This window comes from Myotis myotis, unplaced genomic scaffold (genome assembly GCF_014108235.1).
Source record: "Myotis myotis isolate mMyoMyo1 unplaced genomic scaffold, mMyoMyo1.p scaffold_m19_p_11, whole genome shotgun sequence".
Classification (NCBI taxonomy): domain Eukaryota; kingdom Metazoa; phylum Chordata; class Mammalia; order Chiroptera; family Vespertilionidae; genus Myotis; species Myotis myotis.
Genome location: NW_023416315.1, coordinates 36,022,319 through 36,046,130, shown reverse-complemented (window position 1 = coordinate 36,046,130; position 23,812 = coordinate 36,022,319). Strand labels below are relative to the sequence as shown.

The window sequence follows — 23,812 nt, the reverse complement described above, 5'->3', positions numbered from 1 at the left end:
CCAATTACATTTTATTTCTGGTGTACTTTCAAACTTGCCTCTGACTTCTGTGCTATTTTGATGTGACAATATTCACTGGAAATCAAGAGTGCCATTTTAATTTATTGTATCCCTCTGGAGAGTGCAAGCATTTGTATGCAGTGGGGGTGTACAAATGCATTTGCCCAAGAAAACACCAAATTCAGGGCTCTTGGAAATAAATACTGGGGGATTTAGAAAATGTGGTTCATCTTTGAAGATTCAGGGTAGTGAATTGAGCCACACCGGTTCACCTGGCTTGGGTGCACTGACTGACCCTAGGTAGAGAGACTAAGGTCTTAGAACCGCGAGATTTTTCACTTCCCAGAAGAACTACAAATATTTTTAAAATATGTGTTCCCATTCCCCCTTCTCCCCCCCCCCCCCCCCCCCCAAAGGAACCATTAAAGTATGGATTTGGTCTACAGTTGGGACTGGAGGCAGACTTGCAACTGCAGACAATGACCACGAGGTGGCAGGCATTGCCTTCGGTGTACAGGGTTCGGGGCCACCGGGACCGCCAGGGGTTTGCTGAGCATCCCCGCAGGTCAGATCCCCGCAGGAGGACCACGACTGGGGGCTCCGAGCGGCTTGCAAAACGTAACCCGGCCAGAATTCCGAGCTAATGGGCAGCCCCGTCCACCTGCCTGGAATGTCTATGACGATGAAGCCTGCAACCGCCCTCCCCCCCCGCCACCCCTGGCGTGTCCCAGCCCCCAGCCCCTTAAGAGCAACCCCCCTCCACCCCGGCATTTATTTATGCCACTGGACAGTTCTAGTCACATTAAAGCTGCGGTTCACCTTCGTAAGGACTTTCATCTCGGGAAGTTTTATGACACTTGGTGAATGTGCAAAGTTTTTAATTAGGCTCGCTAGACAGCCCGAGGCAGCAGCAGCGCCACAAAGTCTTCACGGTCTCTCTGCTTTACAGCACAACAAGCCGCTCTACTCCTTTGAAGACAATGCAGACTATGTGTACGATGTCATGTGGTCCCCCGTGCATCCCGCGCTCTTCGCCTGCGTGGACGGGATGGGGCGCTTGGACCTCTGGAACCTCAACAATGACACCGAGGTGAGCGGCGGCGCAGGCGCCCGGGCCGGGAGGGTTGGGAGGGGGCGCAGTCGGCCTCTCTCCATCTCCCCACCACCCCCCTATCCCTCTCTCTGCAAAAAAAAAACACAAAAAACGGCCTTTTTTAGACAGACCCTCCTATTGCAGCTGGGCTGCCGGCCCCTGTTCTGGACAGCTCTGGAGGGAATTGGCAGATGCATTGCCAAAAATCATTTAATCTCACTTCATCCCTAAACCGTGGCAGATGCTGGACAATTGACGACCCTTTTTTTTTTGCAAAGAGCAAAACGATACTTGTTCACGCTTTTCCCCTAAGGGAAGGAACACACAGGCATATTTCAGAGCGGGGCCGAAATAACTCTGTTGGCAAACAGTTGGAAAAGTAAGCGTTTGTGGACGCTGGCTTTTTGTTTGCTTGTTTGTTTGTTTGTTGGACACTGACTTTAGATTGGGCTTTTGAAAGGGCGATTCGTCAGTTTTCGCTCTTTGTACAATTCCTGTTTTGAATTCACAAGAGGTGGTTCTGTTGGCTGTTTATGCTCACATCCAGATCCAGCCTCCACTTAATTGTTTACAAGGTAAACAGTCCTTGTCTAAGATGTTCACCTCACAGGCAGACTTTCCACAATAGTTTCTAACTCTGAACGTGCGTGTTAAACCCAGTGTTTTTTTTAGAAGTGCAATTTTAACGTCACATTTAGAATACTTCACAGGTGAACAAATAGCCACTTTTAAAAAACACAATTGACACTAAGGAAATATTCTTTTTAAAAAATTAAACTATATATATATGTAGTGTTTTTAAAAGTATGCTATGTGATTTCCCCCCCTTTTTTCTACTCAAAATTATTGAGGTGCTCATTTGGTTATGTGGGTTTTTACAAATATATATGAATATTAAATGTCTTTCAATTTAATGAAACACAATGGTCTCCATCATTCCCTGGTCTCTGATCCAGGGCAGCTCTCCATAAATAAGAATGGACAGGTAAGAGGAACACGTGTTGCAAACTATACGTCAAGTGGAGAACTAGAGAAAGCTCTTTTGAAGTGTTTTGAGCAGGAAACAGCTCAGCCTTTTTAATTAGAAAGCCTACAGCTGGAGGAGATGAGGAGGCGCAGACTCCCCTCGCGTTTTTTGTGGGAGGGGGCAGGGAAATATCCTTCAGGTGTTACTATTGAGCCATTGTATCTTGCAAGATTATATACCAACCTATAACCGATGCCAGATTGTTATCTTTTTAAAATATTTCCTTTTAGGTCTATTTTTTCTTGGGACCATAAGAGCTATGCATGTGACAAGCATAGGGGTTATGTAATAAAGCATCTTTGAAAATAATCTAAAGGCCTGAGTACATACAATGCCCATCATTTGGGATTTGGAAATGTTATAACATTATTGCTTTTAATAGAAAGATGTTATTACTCCACATGTTAACAGTTTTCCAAAGGTTTTCATCCCATGTTGCCTCTGGCTGCTAAAATAAACTCATTCACTTAAAGCAACCAAAAAAACACAGGTTTTCCAGATTGACTGAGGGAGACCCCCCCCCTGTATCAGAAATCAGACTTAGTAGAGGTGACATTTAGGTAAAAACCAGCTACAATGCAATGGGAGTGAGTGTTCTCTAAACTCCTTAATAATTCTTATTTTACTGTTTTGTTTTTAATCAGCTTTTTAGGTAAAATGAAATGAATGTCTCAACATTGCCAGAAGTCACCCCCCCCCCTTTTTTTTTTCTCTAGGTATCAAGAGACAACCACATAGAAGTGTTATAGCTAAATATTTTAAAAAATCATTACTGAGCATGCGAACCATTTAGTTTTGTGGTAAACGTAATTCTGCTTTCACAGTAATAGTCGATATATAAGTCTGATTCAAATCCAGTAATGAACTGAACGCCTTTTTGAAAACCCTCAAATTAGTTTTGCCTTCTATCAAGTTGAACAAGATTTTTCAAATATTTGTGAGATTAGGAATTAGATTTGTTTTTTGTTTAGCTGTTATTCAAAGTACTGCGCTTTTAAACCAAGTTGTCCCAACTGCTCCTATGCAAGGATAGTTTATATTCACCTACCTCTGCGCAATGTAGTAATTGATGCTGTATAGATCCTGTCTTTGCAATTAAAATGATTGAGCCTCAAAAAATGTGAAAATACCTGTGAAACTGAAATACAAGAGTAAGAAAGACAGAGGCAATATAAGGATTATTTTTATTATAGGTTCATCAACTTTTGAAAGGCTGTTACCGGTCAGGCTAATAAAATATATTTAGTCATTTCCTTCATGCATTCGATAATTTACTAGCTCGAATTATAGGGTGTAATGGCCATTTTTTACCACTTATAATATCTATGAAAAGAAGGTTTTGTTAAATGGTTAGAATATTAATTGATTCACTTTGCTGTATTACTTAATTCCACATAAATATAAAATTATTTAAAATGTATTAGGCATAATTTAAAATGTATCAAAAAATCAGTTTTTTTCAGAGTGATTCATTTTTTATCATACTCATATTAAGATTAACAGTTTTATTCTATTTTTGAAAGTGTTCATTTTTTTTAAATCTGATATTGAATAGAATTAGGTAAAGTATCATCCTGTTTGATTTCTCCACATTATGGAATTAATTCTGAAAACTCTAGCTGGATCTCTGAGTTGTCTTCTGAGTAGCACACTAATAATAAAATATATTGACAGAATTACAGCCCATCTAAATTCACATTGTTTTGGCCTTGGAAAGGTTTGGTTACAAATTCAGGCTCCAGCTTGCACAGCAGGTACCCTTATTGTAGAAATTGTGTATTTTAAGAAAAAAAAATGAGCTGGGGACTTTTGTTTAGAGTTTTGCTCATAATTTGACATGCAGTGACTTAAGCGGGTAAAAGAACGTTTATTGATCTCAAGATTAAGTTTAAACATGGATCCTTACATATGATGGAGTTTTTATTGCTATTTTAAAGATAGGTATTGGGTCAATAATCACAGATAAACAGGTGGTTCCAATTCCTGGAATCACAGAGAGCCAGGAGCGCCACGGCAGAGTGCCCGTCGTCTTCCCCTCCTTCCCAGGCGTGTGTATTAGACGCGGGTCTGAGGCAGCGGGGAGATGAGCTCGGTGGCCCTCTTTTCACTACAGTTGTGTTTGTTTTTTTTTTTCCAATTTTTGTCTTAGCATTTACCTTTCTGATTTTTTAATGGCCTGTTGTCGTTTCTTATTCAACATTCTTGTAGATTCAATGTAGAAGGAACTATGACTTGGCATCTGCGCTGTATGTGAGTAAATCTTCAACCTTAAAGACAGGAGTTTATACAACGATGATGGACAAGGGGCAGGCCCACTGAAATTATTTTTTCAAATGCTAAGTTTCCTGTAACAAGTCCTTCAGTTTCCATCGGCACTCTCTGTTCCCTTTAATAGTTATTGTTGTTTCAGTTATCAACGTGGTCAGATCTCAGGTGTGTATTAGAGGAGCTATAAGACCTTTTCTACCAGTAGGTGCTGCCTCCATTCTATCAGGTTGGCACCCTGGGGACATGTCCAAAGGTATGAGCACTTGCTATATCCAGGGCTGCCAGGAGGAGGGCAAACAGAAGGCGGGGGGGGGGGGGGGGAGTGGGGAATAAGAAAAAAAGAAAAGAATTTGAGGTTTTGAAGTTTTTCACCTGCTTACTTTTTCTTCTTCTGATCATCCCCTCCCTGATGAGGTTTTGAGGGATCAGTACATATTTTTCCCCTAGAGACTCATATTACTATGACTTTGATTCCACCAAACACCCTCCCTCATGCCTTTTAGAGTATCCTTAATCCTGGTAAATCCTGAAATCTCTCTCCATTCATCCATAAATCTGGACCTGGTGGTGAAGTATCATCACATGGAGCTGTTGTGTTGGTTTGGACATTGGATGTACCCCCTGCATAATCTGAAGACATATTTATGTCACTCGCTGCCCATTGATTGTGGAAAAAGACTCTCCCTCTTTTCGTTTTCCATGAAAGCATCTCCCCTGTGCCCCTTAGTACAGTGGAGCATCTGATGTACCAAGAACAATGAATCCTTTTACTTCTGCAGGGGACGTATATTACTTCAGGCCCATGAAGGCAGTGGTGACTCATCCAGTTAAACATATATTTAAATTCATATTCAGAGATTCTTTCCTAACCTCTTTGGCAGGTTCCAACAGCCAGTGTGGCCATTGAGGGGGCGTCTGCCCTAAACCGTGTTCGTTGGGCTCAAGCTGGCAAAGAAGTCGCTGTCGGGGACTCCGAAGGCCGTATTTGGATCTACGATGTTGGAGAGGTACATATATATATATATATATATATATATTTTACTTCTATACAGTGAGTTTAATTCGTTCCGTGACTGAGCTCGAAACTCAAATCACTCATATGTCAAATCATAAAGTGAATGAGTGAGACACGTGATGCTGGGCTGATGTTGTGGTGTTCACTGTGACGTTCACTGCGCCAACTAGCAGTGGGGTATCTGAAGCTGGCTCGTAACCCGAATTTTAGCTCACAACTCAAAGCAAAAAATCGGCCGAGAGACGGCTCGTATCTCGAAAAACTCGTTAGTCGGGACACTCGTAAGTCAAGGCCCCACTGTATCTCGTTTAAAGACCTAGTGAAACTATTAACAAGACCTTGTGGACCACAAGAGCCCTCTTAAGTGCGTTTGCAAATTTCCATTGACTTCGGTGGGAGTTTGGCGAGACTTCCTTGGGGCCTAGTTTGGCCTCCTCTCTCCACTGCGGGACACATAGGGAATGACCCATGTTCCCCACAGAGCACTGCAGGATTCCCAGCTGCCCTGGGCAAAGCATGCACTTCCCACCAACTTCATGTCACTGCAAGTTTGCCAAATTCATCATGCTGCCGTTGAATCTGGACTTTGTTGCTTATTCCAAAAAGTCAAGTTTTAGTTGATGTGTTTTGTTAAAACAAAAACTATTACTCTTTCATTAAAAGGCTGAGGTGAAGCAGAATTGTGTACCGTTTTTATGGTATTCAAAATTATTACATGAAAGATAGACCTCTCTGGCATCTCTATTTTTTTAATATACTTTTATTGATTTCAGAGAGGAAGGGAGAGGGAGAGAGAGAGCGAAACATCAATGATGAGAGAAAATCCCTGATTGGCTACCTCCTGCATGCCTCCCCACTGGGAATCGAGCCCACAACCTGGGCATGTGCCCTTGACCGGAATCGAATCCAGGACCCTTCAGTTCACAGGACTACCCTCTATCCACTGAGCCAAACCAGCTAGGGGTCTGGTATGTCTTGTTACATGATACAGGGTGGGGCAAAAGTAGGTTTACAATTGTGAGTACGCAAAACATGGGATTTATTCTTGTATTATTATTATTATTACTAATTATTGTATTATTTTCCATAGGAACAACTGTAATCCTACTTTTGCCCACCCTGTATATTAAGTATTATTGAAGATCATGATACAAAAAAAAAACTACATCTTTTATTTCAATAAAATCTCCTTGAAGCATTAGACTATATTTAATATCACATTATCAATCAGTTGTACCAAAGCATATCTGTTTATTTTTATTCTAGAAGAAAGTTTTGACAAAAACCTTCATTTCCGATGAGGTTAAAGAATGTTTTCCTTAAAGACAGAAAATATTGAACTTTCAAGCAAAACAAAATCAGAATGTTGTGTGATGCTATTTTGGCATCCTGTGAATCTAACATTTGCATCCCCCGGGGGGACTACACCACATCTGTATGCATACGGGTGTTAACCTGGGAAGTGCCCTGTGATGCCTGGTCGATGATGGGCTTAGCTGATCACCCTGAGAAGGGTTCTGCATGGCTTCACCAATCAGCATCCTGTAACGACAGCAATCCTACATGGTTCTGCAGAGCAACTGTTGATGACATATTACAAACTGCTATAGAGTAGAGCTGGTTGTGTTGAAACAAAAACTAAATGAGGTTGTTTGGGGAATTTTTAAAAATTCACCCAGAGCAGAAATGGAATGACCTTAGAAATAGGAGTTTTCTATTTGGGAGGTACAACTCTACATAAACGAACTGGAAGGACCTCTCGGTTTTACTGCCTTTTTCTGTTTCATTAGACACACCCCTAATTGCTCCTCATGCCACAAGCTGAGTCATTCCAGCAGCATTGACTGTTAATATGTATCCCCCGAGTCGAAGATGCAAATGGTCTGGTGAGCACTGACGCAGTTTGGAGTCTTTGGGAGAGCGAATACCCTCTGAATCGCAAATATTGCCGATAGTTTTCCAGCAATATTTTCTTCAACGGGTATTCTTTACATTCAGTGCATCTTTTGATTGGGTCGTCCTTACAATAAATTAAACAACAACAAAAACAAGTACTCTTCATCAGCGCCTTACTGAAAAATGTAAAAGCTAGCATAGAAAGAAAATATAAAGAAACAAGCAAGGTTTCTTTTTTTTCTCCATCTCTCTTTCTTTCCTTTATTTATAACAAACGTAATTGTGGGAGAGATGCTCAGAGATGCAGTGGAAGGAAATAGGTGAAATTAAAAAAAAAACACCTTTCTCTACCTCCCTTGCTTATACATAATGTCCCTTAATTCTTGTAAGATTATATGCAACATTATTTTATCCAAGAGAGCTGAAAAACAGACTAGTTTAACAACCTAGTTTATTCAGAGACAGGCCTTTTTAAAAGTCTGTATGTTGACCACAAATATTATAAATATACATATATTTGTGGTTTTATATGTTATATGTAATATATACACATACACACACACACACACACACTCTCTCTCTCTCTATGCAATAAGAAAACACAAAACATATACAGAATTTTCTGTGATGAAAGTGATTTTATACTTTGTGGACAGAATTACTTGAATATGCCTCATTTGGGGCAGATAAATGATTTTGCAAAAGTTACTTTGGCTGATATGTGGCTGCTCAAACTTCTTGCTAGGTTGCTACCATCATTTCTAAATTGTAAAGTGTTGTTAGACTCGTATTTCTACCATCGTACCGGCAGGTCAGGCTGGTTTTCATTTTTGTATTATTGCCCTTACTTTTCTAAGTGATATTACAGACTGTAGAAATGTCTGCAACGATAGGCCAGTCTCGCCTATTGTCTGGAGTCTAGACAGGCTATAGAAAAATCTCTGTGACATATAATAGGCCAAACAATTTGTAGGGTTGTTTATCCCTACAAATTCACTACCAGAGGGGGGGATGGGGGGGGGATATACTACTTTATTGAGAGTAGGTAATTTTATAATCTTCTAGCCCTTCTCTGAATGACCAAAACTCAGGGTAGGCTTATACGTTTGCACGGTCTTCTCTCTATTGTTTGATCTTATACAAAGCCATCTACAGCTCAGAAAAACTCAGACTTCACAAGATAATTTTGTCTTAACTATAGTGTTTTTCTTCAGTATTTTTGTAAGGTATTTACAAATTTACCTCCTATTTACTTCCGGGGGAAAAAGGGAAGGAGTCTTTTTCTCTGTTCATCTCTATACCCTGTTCTAAATCTCTGAAGACCAACTCTTTAGGGGCTCCAGGTACTGAAAGGAAAGATGGCTTGTCTACAGCTGAGCTCAGCTAAAGCCCACTTCTGAGAGGTGGTAGATCCCTTCAAGGGCAGATGCTGAGGTTGCTGTAATTACTGCCATCTCCTCCCCGAGCCTGAAACTGACAGAGCATAACTGCTTGGGAGGAAAGGACACCCTCTCCACAGCCCCGGCCCAACCTTCCAAGTTACCTGAACTTTAGAATGTGAGGTCAAATGTAAGGCTGGTGCAAGGCTGACCGGAGGGAAGGGGTTTGAGCAGGACGTGGTTTAAAAATACAGAGAGAAGAGGAAGAGAAAAAAATATGGCATTGAGGATCAAATTGTTTGTAGACTGTGCTACCATTATCTGTATTCAAAATTGGCCTGCTGGTCCCCATTAAAAACAAACCCCTCACTAGGGTCATGCTGGCCTTTGGACGGAAAACCTTGTTCTGTGGAACCCTCCGGGAAAGAAGATGAAAGGCTTTTAAATAAGCCTTAGAATACAATCTGTATAAAACACTAAATGGTAGCTTTTAGAGTACACTTTGTTGATCCATTTTCCTTGGACCTCAAACATAGAAGAGGTGTCTGTGGGAAGACATGGCACATTCATTCTCCCACGGCTAATTCCCCTGGGAACTCTGTTAGGCCAAAGAGAAAGGAGCGGGCAACAGGCTATCTGCTGCCAAGGTCATGTTCCAAGAGGAAAGCTGGCTTCCTGGTGTGCAGCCTGTGCAGTCGCGTGGGCCCAGTGCTTAGAGGAGCCCTGAGCTTGGGTTAGTCCTCTGCGGTCATTGTCCTGCAATTGTTCGGAAGATTTTTAACTAGGCACCCCGCATGTGCATTTTGCACTGGGCCCTGCACATTATATAGCCAGTCATGTCCATGGGAGCGTTGCTTTTAATACCACTCATGATGCAAATCAGAAATGACAAATTCTGGCCTTGACCTAGACCATTACGAAGAAGGAGAAATCTTTAGAATTGTGGTTAAATGTAGTACATGCCATATGTTTTTCTTATTATTACCTATTTCTTAAGACTATTTAAAAATGTTGAATAAAAATAGCAATGACTTTACATTATAAACATCATGAGGCCAATAAAAATAGAGCTGAAACCATACTGGATATTCTGATTCTTCCCACAACCCTGTTCTGATCACATTGTAATTTTAACTGAAAGTATTATAGAGTTTGGGAGAAGGTCTCTATGCTGCCAGTACAATTGGAGTAGAGAGGGACAGCCTTTCTCCATCTACTCCATTGTCAAGAACTCCCTGACAAGAGACTTCTGTGACTACCAATGGAGACAGCGCCATTCAAGTCCAGGTAGACGTGCCTACAGGTGAGACCTGACAGTCAACTAGAAGGCGTGCTCGAAAGGGACTCTGGTGTCAGCCAGTCCTTAACAGCTGTCTGCCTCCCCTCCTGTCCCAGCATAGTGTCCCCATGACCATGCCTCCTCAAGTATATACAACTATCCTCCGGGACTTTTAAGATGATGGCAGAGAACAGTGGCTGGAATCCACATTTACTGATACAATTTATCATGAACTTCTGAAGGGGTAAACAGAGGATTGCGTATGAGCTCACTGAAATCACCAGATTGAGTTTGTCCATCTCCCCCGCCCCGCCTCCCCCCCCCGCCCTTTTTGTTACATTGGAATGGCAAAGGCACAAATAATATCTCCGGGCCTATGACTCAGGAGGTAAACTATAAAACAGCAGTGTTTTCAGGTAGGCCACATGATGCTTTGTTTATATAGCACGCGTTTTCGGTTGTTTGATTTCAGCGTTGTATCTGGAAAATATACTGTACACACTTATTTTCACAGATAGGGGTCTATTTTCTTTGCAGAGCAGGTGCTTAATTCCATTAGCATAAATGGAAGTTATGTGAAATCAATGAACAACAGTGACAACCCCTAGTATGATTTGGCTATAATTTTATTCTATTTGTGCATCTTAAAAGTTACTTCCATGGACAGTGGTTGCGGGCACCATTTAAATTTTCTAAGATTTAAAATAAAATAAAAAACACACAAAAAACTGAGCCTAGCTCTTGAATAAGTTTTGAGGCTTTTTCTCTCCAGACTATGGAATTGCAGCCTGTTTGTTTTGGAGCTGTATGCTTCCATTCAATTAATTGAAATGCGGGTAAGATAGCAAGTCATAAATTAACTGCAAATATGACCTGAAAATGTTGAGAGTATTTTGCTTCAGAATCCACTTGCAGAGAGCTGTTAATCATGGTTGAATTTTTTTTAATGATGTGTGAACACATATTCTAAAGAATGAAACATAAAAATTACTCACTGCCATGGCTCCTTGACTGAATAGCAAGCTTTGCCACATCTGTGGAGCTGATTTTCACAGCACATGGGCCAGCAAGGATAGAATTATTCACGTGTGCTGATGATTGATAGTCGGCCTATCTACCTGTCGTCCTTGCAGATGTGTTTTAGAGAAAGCCCGTTGCCACCACGAATGCTTGGGTGCTGTCATGCAGACACTGCTGTCATGAATATCTCCTCACCACGGTGTTTCCTGCTTATCTGAATTAGTTAGAGAGCTGTTTGCAGCTCCAGTTTTAAAAGACCCAGTTTACCTTCCACCTCCTTTTATTTCGTTTTCCATTAACCTCTTCCAGGGAAGATGTGTTCACTTGTGAAAAACACACAGAAGTTTCCAATCCCTGGTTATATTTCTGCCGCAGTCAAGTGATAAAATTCCAAACGCGGGTTCAGCTGAAAGAAGAATTTGGAAAATAAAATGGCAACTTGAAATCTGTAATTTGAGAGATGAACAGATCTTCTGGCCCTGGCTTTATTTGTTTGGTATCCCACTTACTCATTACCTAAGAAAACGTGCGTTCGTCTTTATGTCTTAACCCTGAATTTTGGCAACATTTCAGACACCTTGTTTGATAGGACTATTTGGGGGGGCTGGTCATTTCAATACACATTTCAGTAAAGACAATACATTTGACACTTGTTAGTATGTTAAAAGGTCCTTGAAAAATTCTTAAACAGGAAAAATGCAGGTGAATAGGAGAGATCAAATATAACTGCTGGAAACGTAAAGCGTGACTTCAGTGGTCATTTAAATATATTTTAAAGCTGAAATGAATACTTAGAATGAAGAATCTATTATGAATCCCACCAGGAAAGACGACCTAGGTAATACAGTTTGGAATGACAGTCAAGGTATCATGTACAAGGACCATTACAAAGTGCCTCCCGGTTTTCATAGCCAGCTAGAATAACAATCAAAGGTTCGGGGAGCCCTTCCTCTTTGCACTTTAAATAGAGTTTTGCTCTGGTCGCATCTGAGAAACTGGAAGGGCTGGGAGTTAAACAGGATTTGAGTGACATAAAACAAATACAATATGTTTATGGTTTTAAGTGGATTACACTGAAGCAATAATTGTTTGCTTTGTGGAACTACCTCGAATAGGACAGGGCCTTCATCAATTTTCCACAAGAAGTTGGTGCCCTGAATATGAACAACCCCCTCCGCGGGGAAGGAGGAGTACGGAACACAAAATATGACGTTCAACTGAGATTTCGTGGTTAATTCAAGTAAGAGTCCCTTAATGAAAAAGAACGATTTCATATGAAATCAGTCCGTCTGATGATTCTGCTTTATGAAGGCCATTACCCCTGCTGCTGACGAACCCGGTAGCCTGCCTGCGCTCCGGCAGCCTCCGGAAGCAGTGAGTGGGGCTGGGCTCAGCTTTCCTAAGTCCAGTTAGAATCACCCCAAACACTTGTGTTTCTCATTAAGGGAGTGTGGCCATGAGCTGCAAGATGCTTGAAGGTCTTTGCAGTACTAGCTTGTTCTTCAAATGAAGAAATATTTTTTCTTTAGCTGATGAGAAACACTGCTTTTGGTGTTCCCTCCATGCTAAAGACGACTTTGGCATAAACTATTCCATCATACCAGATACCGAGATAAAAACCGAAAATGCACATACTTAGCTCTGCTAATATCTAGATATGTAGTGACCGAGAAACTAAGCATTGCAATTCTCAACTGCACTTTTCAGGTTTTGCCTGAATTTTTATTGTCGTAGCCACAACACTGTGCAGTTAAGTCAAAAAGCACAACGGCATATTTGTGTGGGCAGATTTGGAGTGCTAATAAATATAATTATAAAATAAGCCACTTTGAAATAATGTATTCATTTTCTTGCCACAATAAATTATACGTATTTGTAATAAAATAATTTAGTTAAAATGTATGATTGTCATTTTAGTATTAACTTGATTTCTTCTTGGAAAAGTGCTTAATTTAAAAAGAAAAGAAAAAGCACTATTCTAGTTGATGTTATAATTATTCATCTTATAGTGAATGTAGTAGCAATGGCTTTCATTTTGATAATTATATATGTAAAAGACCATGATTAAACTAATTATTATATAAATAGTGTGCTTATTCAGGTAACATTAGTTTATGAAAATAGATTTAGAGGATTAATATCTTTTCAAGGCACTTTTTTTTCTTAATTGATAAGAAAATACTTATGACTTTTATGTATTATGGAGTAGTTGATTCAATGAAAAGAAAACCCTAATATTTAATTTTATGAAAACCAAATTAGTATGTGTGTAGTAATTTGCAATAGTCAATGAACTTCATATATTTCCATTTTGGTGGCAAGTGGCCTATGAACATAAACCTTCAGAAACAAGTGCCAGTTTGTATAATTAATCATCTTTTATGATTCTTCTGTGGTTTCAAACTGTCATCTTCAATAGCAGTTTGGATTTTGAAGCAGTCACTAATTATAGTGTTAATTTTTTTTTTTTATGGCTGACAAAATTGTGTTTAGTTTTAGAATTCCAAAACTGCTAAATTTTATCTTGAAAAATTACTGCTTAGAACAGTAGCCTCAAATCACAGCTTGGATCAGCCGAGCATGAAGTGGCTCCAGTCATCTGTGAGTCGATGAACACTAACCTGAATAGAAATGGAGAGTTACGGGTTTCTTCCATGAGTGTGTGTGCTCTTATTGGTATATCCAAAATATAATAAGAAATCAAATATCTGCTTAGGCATGTGTATGTGTAATATTTATATACCATATAAGTTGGACTTGCAAAATGTGGAAGTGAATGAACCGTTACATTCTAATTTCAAGGAAGGTCTGCACAAAGTTTTGAGACTGTCAGGTACCAGGACATCTTTTACATTTGAAAACATGAATTATTTATCATTTCAGTAAACTCAGTGCTGAACATTATAGAAGAAATTTTGCACTATTTTCTGGCTGGCAAATGAAACTGACCTGTGCTTCATTCCCTAAGATCCGTCTCCTCACGGTCAGCCAACAGTTTTTCAACATGTAGATGAAATCTTTTATGTGTATTTGTCTTAGCGTTAAGGAGTCTTAGATAACAAGTGAACATCTTCTGGGGTCCTAAAAAAACAGCCAACCTGTTGACTTAGAGCAGTGGTTCTCAACCTTCTGGCCCTTTAAATTCAGTTCCTCATGTTGTGACCCAACCATAAAATTATTTTTGTTGCTGCTTCATAACTGTAATGTTGCTACTGTTATGAATCGTGATGTAAATATCTGATATGCAGGATGGTCTTAGGCCACCCCTGTGAAAGGGTCGTTCGACCGCCAAAGGGGTCGTGACCCACAGGTTGGGAACTGCTGACTTAGAGGGACAAAATCACTTTGGCAGACTTCCTTGGGTTAATCGCATTCCTCAGTAGAGTTTCTAATCTTTAGAGACACATACACAAAGGAGATACTTACGATTGTCTGTTTCAGTACCCCATCCTGGTCTAGCACAGGGCCTGGCTCATACGAGTAACAGGCAGTCAATAAATAGTTGGGTGATTGAAAGTTTTACATGCGAAAGTTGAAGGTCAAGGGAAAGCTTAGTTGTGTGAAGCATTCAGAATACAGCGTCCACACTGGCTATAGATTAATGGACAGGAAAAAATAATCCCTTTAACTATATTTGCACAGAAAGGGTATATAGAAAATACGTTCAGAAAAGCATGTTTGTCTTTCCTCCCCATCGCTGTCCCAGTCCCTCCCCCCTCCTGTGCTTGTAAAAGTGAGCAATTGGCCACTAGTGTAATGAAAGCCTAACAGTTGATTCAAATACTTATCAAACCACTGGAAAAATGCTTCCTTTTCATTGTGCTTTTTTTGGACACTATAGATATGGTAAATCATGAGCTACATTATAAAAATACCTCTTTTATGCCCAAACATTCAGTAGGAGGGAATGACTTTCTTTTATTACCTTGGTAAATGTTTTTAAGGTGTTTATCAATAAGCCTTCTCTTTGTCAAAACTGCTTAGATGCAGTGGTTGCTAGGAATTTACTATAAAACCTATAGTTAATAAATATCAGGAAGAGGAGGGATATATGTTTAGTCAGCTAATATGACAGATCGGGCTTGAGTAGCACATGCTTTCTCATTTTCCTGTCATTCCTTGGTCTTTTCTGTTATGGAAAAAGAGTGGTAATTGAAGTTTAAAAAGTTTATTTTCCATTATTGCCCATCAACCAATGTTGTTAGCATTTTTCCCATCTTTTGAACAGAGAAATAGATTGTTACAAATAATAGAAAAAAATAATGCTTAAGAGATTTCTGAAGAAAGGAGGGTGATAAGATTTTATACAAATGTGAACAAGGTCATCTTTAAAGCTTAGTGAATTGACCCTTTCTTCTCCAGCTGTGTGATTTATTTTTTTCCTTCAGAGGTAAAAACTTCTGAATTTTTGTCATGCTTCCTATAATGCTAAATTTTAATGTGAAGAATATTTTTAGGGGTTTGTTGTTGTGTTTTTTAGTATAGTGTTTAAAAATCAAGTATTTCCTTTGATGTTTGCTGGCTTATTGAAAGTGATATAGACCCATATTTGTTACTATTTACTTTTGACCTTTATGTCCTACCTTTATTTCTTTCCTTAATTGGGTGGTAATGGATTTTTTAAAAGTGTTGTTCTAACAAACATGCTATAAAAGTTAACCACTCATTTAAAAATACAAGGAAGGGATCCTAGGCACAGAGATCGCAAGCTTCATGGGTGGATGAAGACTCCCTTAGATGGATCTTCAGATAAAAGAAGTTCTTTCTTAACCAAATATAGTCAGATAGCATCAGACTACCATAGGTTAGCTTGCTGCTGAATTTCGCAGAAATTTTAACCCACTGACTGGTTCATAGCAGATGCTACAGGATGGAGATTAATGTAACTTCTACTTTCTGGAGTCCTCTAAGCTGCTGTAAATGCTAAGTTACCACACAGTGTATCTTTTTGTGGTAGAACACTGTAGTGTATTTGCGCCCTCTGTGTACTGCATTCTGGCTTGGCATTTTGGTCCGTGGTTTCATCCATTGTTACCAGTGATGCTAGACTCTCCAAGAGTTAAATACAGTGGAGCTGTATTTATGTGAAGCGAGCATGCTTGGTCGTTCCAGCGGCTGTTTCATTGCGTATTACCTCCCACTTTGCTTCCATCTGTGTGTGTGGCAAAGGGAATTGCCCTAAAAAGTATAGGCTTCCTCCGAACACAAACGTGTGTTTGTATACCAGTCACTCCACAATCTCCTGAATCGGGGTGCCATTAATAATTGTACTTTTAAAAAAGCCTTTAGAGCTTAAAGGGGTTTAGCAGTGGTTCTGTGGAAGCCCACATTCGCTTCCTTGGTTTCTGTAAATGCACTAACCAAACCAAACAAAAAAATCAATGTGTATTAAAGTGAAAAGGTAATTTGTAAGCTATCTTTTTAACAGAAGACTTTAATATTTAGGTTACTGCAGGAGATGAACTGTTGTGTATCTGTTCAGAATCCATGGTTAACATAATCGCCCCAGACATTTTTTTTAATGACTCCATGTAATTGAAAGATTACAAAGATGCTGATGAACCACACACCCATGGAATATTTATCCTGAAGCCTAGAGTCCTACTCACTTTAATTTGTTTGCCATGTGTAATATATCCAAGAAACCAAACAGAAATTACGGAATATTTTTCTGTCTTAATTATAAAAAAAATATTTTTTTAATTAACCTACTCTTGTACTAAGCAATGCCTGAGACACATATTTTTAACCTTAAGAAAATACAGCATTGGGCTGGTAGGAGCGAGTGCAGATAAGGCGGCTATTTAAAATCAGTTGCTAGGTACTATAAACCCTTTAAAATTACTAACAAATGAGGGAGGCTTGACTGAGGACTGTTCAGAATGGTTAGCCGGGCGCTTATAAAAGGGGACACATGAATGATATTTGTGTGTGTAACCCTGGTTATAAAAAGTCATTTGATTTTTATAACAGCAGGTCCGGTGGTTACAAGGCCTTCCGACTTGAGCTAAAAATGTAGAAGCCCACTGCAGAAAGTGCTGTAACAAGGAAATAGCTAGCTAAAGCTGTGTTAGTCCTATTTTAAAAATAAAAAAAAATATGTGTGTGTGTACATCTGTGCATATTTACAGAGAATAGTGGCTTTAAGTTTGATTTTTGAAATAAGCAATGAAAAGTACTCCGACAGAATTTGTCTTGTGAACGGAATGAACCTCTTCCCCAGGCCGAGCTCCTGGAACTTAACTATTATTAAAAGTGTGACTATTTAGGAAATGATTTAGGTGGGTTTTAAAGGAATCAAATGTGATAGAATATAAAGAATACTTCTAAAAATATAGCTCTATATAGGTGAAAAGTAGAAAATAAAAGAATAACAAGAGGGAAGGAAGCAAAAACAAAAGGAAAAAGAACAAAATGGAGGAGAGGGAAATAAGCATTAAGAAGGAAAACCAGCATCATTTATTCAGGGTTTATACTGTGCCAAGGACTGTGCTACGCTTTTTTTTTTTTTTTTTTTTTTTTTTTTTTTTTTTTTGGCCATGCTTACTATTCACAACAGTCCTAGGAGCTGGGTCTCAAAAGTCTTTTCTCACAAATGAAGTTGGAGATCAGAGATGTTAAAACACATTTCCTAAGGTCACACAGCAAATGAGTGGCAGCTGGGACAGAACACATGATCTGCCTCCGTTCTCCAAATCGAGTTATTCTGCAGCCTGTGCCTCCCTGACATGCACCAGAAGCTCAGGCAAGACACCCCATGCTTAGCTGATGAGCTGTTTAGGGTCAGGGTGGGGCAGGGTCCAGAGGAACCTTCCAGGCCACTCAGAGGGGAGAGCACAGATCCATGATACAGCCTCAGAAGTGGTGAGGCAGAGAGGGACTAAAATGTTCTATTTTCATGATTTCTCTACAAGTTTTGCACTTTTGCATTTTATTAAGATCACCTTTCATCTCCTAAGAATCTTAGAACATTCAAAATAATCTTTAGAATCTCTTAGCAGGTGATTCAAAACACACATGACCTGCCTGCCTGCCCTTCCGGCCTGGTATGCTGGCATTTCTTAAAAGGGTGAGGCTTCTGATTGCGCCACACGACCAGAACAACGTGGGAAAGTTCTGTTGTCCTTAGCAAATCCTTCAGCATCCTGTACTTCTGTTTCCTGCCTGTTAGAAAGAGGTCCGTGCCCTGTTCCTTAAAGTCCTCCCATCTCAAATAGCAGAATTACTTCTGAAAGGACACAAAAACCAAACCACATAAATGTTATGGAATTGATAACGTTCACTTACATATCATTTTTAAGAACCTGTTCAATCTGAGTCATGGTTTAGAGAAAAAGAGAGTATGACTATTCTGTGTTGAACTCATGGCATTTTCTCCCCTTAGATTACCGTTCTCATCCTCTCCACATCTCTGTTGATAAATGGGTTGGACATCATCATCCCATTTTACAATTCAGGCAATGAGAGGTTAAGTGCCTAGCCATTGCCAGTAACCAAGATGAGAGCAGGACTTAGTCGCCTGTTCAAAGCTGAGGTTCATTTTACCTCCTCCTTAGGCCAAATTGCTACCTCAGAAACTACCTTTTTGGTCTTGGCTGTAAAAATAGGGTAATATTATATCTGTAAAAGGTGGTCACTCTTAGAGCTAAAATTTTCTTATCTCAGGCATCAGAGGCCTGTGTGTTTTTGGCATAAATATGCTTTATACATTTAGCAAAATTTTAGAAAACAGTCACCTAACAGGGGCTGGGAGTGAACCGGCCATATCTGAAGCAGAGGGAAAATCTGAGTCATCCTGACCTAGGATGTGGGCTTTGGCCAATGAATCTGAAGGAGGAAAACATTTCCAGACCCACTCTGACTCGGTACAATACTGGACAATCTTTATGAGTTCTTTCTCATGGTATGACTATGGGCTATTTTCTTCATTGTGCTTCCAGTAGACTTTTTAAATGATTTAAATTAATCATCACCATTAGACACTTGTGAATATTTTTCCTATCACAAATACAAATTCTTTGAAAATTATTTTAAACTATTATTTTTAGGAGAAAAGGCCATAGCAATGCTCTAGATTTAGCTTTTAATGCCTTGATAGAAACTTGAAGATGCTGAAGCCATGTCATTACCATGCCATTCGTTTCTTGCTACTTGCTTGACACATAACACATACCAGGAAATGTTGCAATTGTCATGGTAAGGGTAAATTTTAACCGCTTCATATTTTGAATGTCATTAAGTTTAAAAAAAAAATCCTATGCCGGTATTCACACATTTTGACCTCAGAAAACATGATACATTAATTTTTATCTGTATTTCATAGTCGTCATATGGCAAAATGATTCGCTGCTGTATCTTCAGTTCTTGGCATAGTGCCTGACAGAGAATTGGTGCTCATTCCATGCTGATGGAATGACGTTGCATACTGGTTAGAAGGATATGGGGCAAAGTTTTTCTTTAACTAAAAAACTTGAACAAATATTTTTCTTACTTAGTGATTGAGGTCTTATTGGATTAAAAGTCACCTAAAGAAAGTCCCAGATGCATTGATGCTGGTGAGACTCCTTTCTAGCAATTTCTAATCAGAGAGGACCAGGCAAGAAGAGCCAGGCACCGCCAAGGGTAAGAAGGACGTTGCTGTCCGGACAGAGTCTGTTCCAGCCAGAGCTGTAAAATGTACAGGGGTCTTGTTTGTTAGGACACCTGTTTGGTCTTCCACACAAGGAATTCAAATGCCCAAAATTATTACTTTGGGTGTGGAAACAGCCTGTGAGTACGAATTCACACATTCAAGCTAAGATTATACTTAAAATGCTTCCTGATGGTGATACTTAATTCTAAAAATGGGGTCGTCTACAGTTCACCTTCTAAATCTAACATTACAATCATCTTGGGTTATTTTTATAGTCAACTAGATGAAAACATATAATAGGATAAGGTAGGTCAATTTAAGTCTCTGGAAGCATCTGTGTTTCTATTGTGTTCAACTTTAGAATTTTTGTGTGAACTGAAGCAAACTAGCATTTCTGTGTTTTTTATGATCTTCTGGAGAGGAAATATTTGAAAGAACAGAGTTTTGAAAAAACAAACTTCTAATATTTTCCCAAACTAAGTGAAACTTTCACAAATCAAAAGGAGGACAGGATATGTTAGAATACTATGAAACCTTTTATGAGGGATAACCTGCATCTTTAAGGACAAGTATTAGTATAATAGTACTACTATTTCCACCCCCATGGAGAAGGTCAAATGTAGTTCCATTGTAGGGTATTTTCGTTTGTTTATGAGAAACATTTAAGTTTAATAAAATTTATTTTTGAAAAGTTAGATGTGCAACTCTATATGTCATAAGTGATACTCAATTCTGTCCCCAACTGTATCTGGGCTCATATCCTAACCTTACTGTTTCATAATTTTTATTAGTGTCATTTCTTAACAGTCTTGCCATTACTACCACATGAAACTGTATAAACATATTTACCTATTGTCTCATTTTAGTATATAGTTTCTAGATGTTGATATCAATAAAACATTACATATGGCGTCATATGTTAACTTCAATTTGTACAAATATACCAATAATCCAGTGTTATGTTTAGGAGCCAAACTCCCAGAGCATATTGATCTTTATGAACAATATACTCCTTATATGAAAAAAAAGTTATAAATACATTATCATGATTAGATTTTGTCTCTTCTTGTGCTTTTGGTGTGTGGTTCTTTCGGAAGACTTGGTCAAGAGTTGGAAGAGAGAAAAGAAATGGACCTAGTATCTCATATAAATATGATACCAACCCTATCCTACTTTTGTTTTTTGTTAGCTTTTTTGTATCATTTGTTGTATGGGCTTCATATCCCCAGTGAAATATTTTCTAAAATTGAAGAAAAAAATGAAGAATAACAGAACCTGGGAGAAGAGCTCAAAGTGAAAAAACGGACTGAGCAAAGGAGTGACAGTGTCATTCAATACTACTGTGAACTTACGTCATTGCCTAAACACAAATTTGGGTTCATTTTAATAGCTAGGGAAGTATTTAACCATTCAAAATCACATTCATATGACTAAATGAGAATTCTTATCAGTATCCCATTTCTCAAAATAAGTAGGATTTACTCCCCCCACCTGTATATTATTTCCAGAATTAAACTCTTGAAACATTTAAACTTAGTACTAGGACATTAATTGAAGGACATACTTTGTCGAATGGTGATCCACTCTCCAGTAAGTTGTCTTAGACAGATAGTATCTGAGACTCTCATCCCCTCTAATAAAAATTTAAAGTTCTAATTGTTTGGTTCTATATAGTGGGTAGTTTTTCAGCTGTGGAAGTGATCTCTAAGCTTAGATTTATTTGCTGCCTCATTTATAGTTTAAAGTAATGTATATTTATTAGAATGAACATGTTATTAATGTTTATAGAAAATGTGGATAGCACTAGTGCATATAGCACTAGTGCCTATAGAGATGGATTATACCATTTTATAGAGTAATCCTCCAAGAAAATGGCTCTACACTCTAAATCAATTTTATTCTATCTGAAAACCATTGAGATGTCTACTTGACCCTGCTTCTCAGTTTCAAATAATTCTCTTTTCTATTCCAATCACTTGTCTGGTTTCTTTAAGCAATTCATTTTTGGATGTTATGCAGAAAAATTGTTATCCTTTAAATCAGCTAACGAAAATTTCTGCATGCAATTCATATTGGGTGGGGGTAATTTTCTCTTCACTAAATTGTGCACAGAAGAAGATATTCTTTGGGAAATTTTTTAAGTCCCATTTTTAGTGAATGAGTATAGCATACTAGCTAAGGCTGTAAATACTAGAGCCAGACGATCTTGGCTTTGATATTTGCTAGCTTTGCAAGCTTGGTAGGGTGATTTTTTTCTGTTCCTCAATTCCTTCTGTAAAATGCAACCCTAATATTACCCGAAATAGGATTGTTGTGAGGAATGAGTTAATACATATGAAGTACTGTGAACAGAATTTTTGGTAAATTTTAGCTACTATTGCTATTATTCATAGGTATCATATAAGATCTTGCTGGAAAAGCCGAAGCATTATTTCATAGTAGTAAGATTTCTTTGTGTTTGTAGCTAGACTTTTGTCATGTATATTGGCACATTAACAATACTTTCATTTTTTAAGAATATATTTTCATTTATTTCAGAGAGGAAGGGGAGAGAGAGAAACACTGATGAGAGAGAATCATTGATTGGCTGCCTCCTGCATGCCCCCTACTGAGGATTGAGCCCAAAAACCCAGGCATGTGCCCTGACCAGGAATCAAACCGTGACTTCCTGGTTCACAGGTCTACGATCAACCACTGAGCTACGCTGGCTTGGCATTGACACTTTTAAAAGAAGGACCCATAGCATTGACTTAGAAAGACAGTGCCACCGTTATTTCAAAATCCTAGTCAATATGGCAGTTTTTATTTGTTGTTTCCACTGTAAGTCTGGTTTGCTTATGATGAATTTTCCATCACTGAAGGTGCTTTAACATGGCTGTTACATGTAATAGTATAGTTCACACAACTTGTTAAAGTTTTTTAAATCCCATGAGTGATCTTGCTTCTGAGAGTGACAGTGCGCCCTTACAGTGCCGGTTTCAGAGCAACCCTTCAGGGAATCTAACTGATTCAAGGAAGAAGAATGAAGATCTGGTTTCCTTTACCTTCTGAGGGAAACACCAGCTTCAGGAGCAGCAGTCATGCTGGCTTCAAGGCTTTCAGGCATAAGGACATCTCGTTCACCATTTCCCATTCATTTGCTTTGCAGCTTGCAGTGCCCCACAACGATGAATGGGCCCGATTTGCCAGGACCCTCGTGGAGATCCGTGCTAACAGAGCTGACAGCGAGGAGGAAGGCGCCGTGGAGCTGTCTGCCTAGTGGAAGTGAGCCACCCCACCCCAGCCCCACCTCCGCCTTCTAGAGCTCAGCCTCTACAGTCATCCATCCCACCGTGACCTGTGTCCATTCAGTATCAGTGTTGCCGTGACATTTTGGGTGCCATATTGTGCCAGCTTTGCTCTAAATGTATCTCACCCTGGCTCTACTAACCTGAAATTCACCAGAGCATTTTTATCTTTATATTTCTGCCTCAGAAATAAGGGCGGGGGCTGGGGGGGGGGGCCTTTATGGGTTTAGTTGTTGCCTTTTAACTACTTAGTAGCTGTATTTAATAGCTGGAAACCTCGGGTTAAATTTGTGCTTACATGCACTTCTGGCATAGTCCTATTAAATCCATATGAAGCCAGATATGATTAGGTGCAGATGTGGTGTGCTCCATGCTATGGTACAGGGCCAAAGACTTGCGATGTGGTGTTTTACATGGTGACTCACATTGTGAATGGATTTACTAGAAGAACGTTGCTGCTCCTTATTTATTGTGGTGTGCTGCATGGAACATATTTATTTGAAAGCATTAAAATAAACGATCCTAGAGCATGTGCGTAATGAGAGGACTGTATTGTCTCCATTGCTGTTGAGGTTACATTAAGTTCCAAATAACAATTACAGTATGCCGGTTCCACTGAGGACATGAAATCTTTAGAGGTTTGTTGCAGTGAACAGAATGAATTTTAATGCCTATTATTTCTAGGTACTTGAACAATATTTCAAATGTAGTTGACTATTGATACTTGTCGTTCAAGCTAATCCAGTCTGACAAAAAGTCTGTGGTTCCTGAATATGACACCGGTATTGCCAATAAAATGTTCCAAACCAGGTCTGAGCCAGCATGGAGAAATCCTTCGCTTGGGGGGAAAAAGCCTGATTAGAATTCTGCTGTGACAAGGGAGTGGGGGAGATGTGATAGGGCTCTGGGAAAGATT

General features: G+C 39.2%; 1 protein-coding gene across 5 annotated transcripts in view; it reads left to right on the top strand.

Annotated features, from left to right (window-relative positions):
• The window catches only part of DYNC1I1 (dynein cytoplasmic 1 intermediate chain 1), a 277,989-nt gene extending 254,554 nt beyond the window's left edge, over window positions 1-23,435 (top strand). For all 5 annotated transcript variants that reach the window (XM_036328105.1, XM_036328108.1, XM_036328106.1 and 2 more), the window contains 3 exons: window positions 950-1,090; window positions 5,270-5,395; window positions 22,758-23,435. In XM_036328105.1, coding sequence (XP_036183998.1) covers window positions 950-1,090; window positions 5,270-5,395; window positions 22,758-22,868 — 378 coding nt within the window. In that variant the 3' untranslated portion in view covers window positions 22,869-23,435. The remainder of the gene's footprint in view (window positions 1-949; window positions 1,091-5,269; window positions 5,396-22,757) is intronic.
• The last annotated feature ends 377 nt before the right edge of the window (window positions 23,436-23,812 follow it).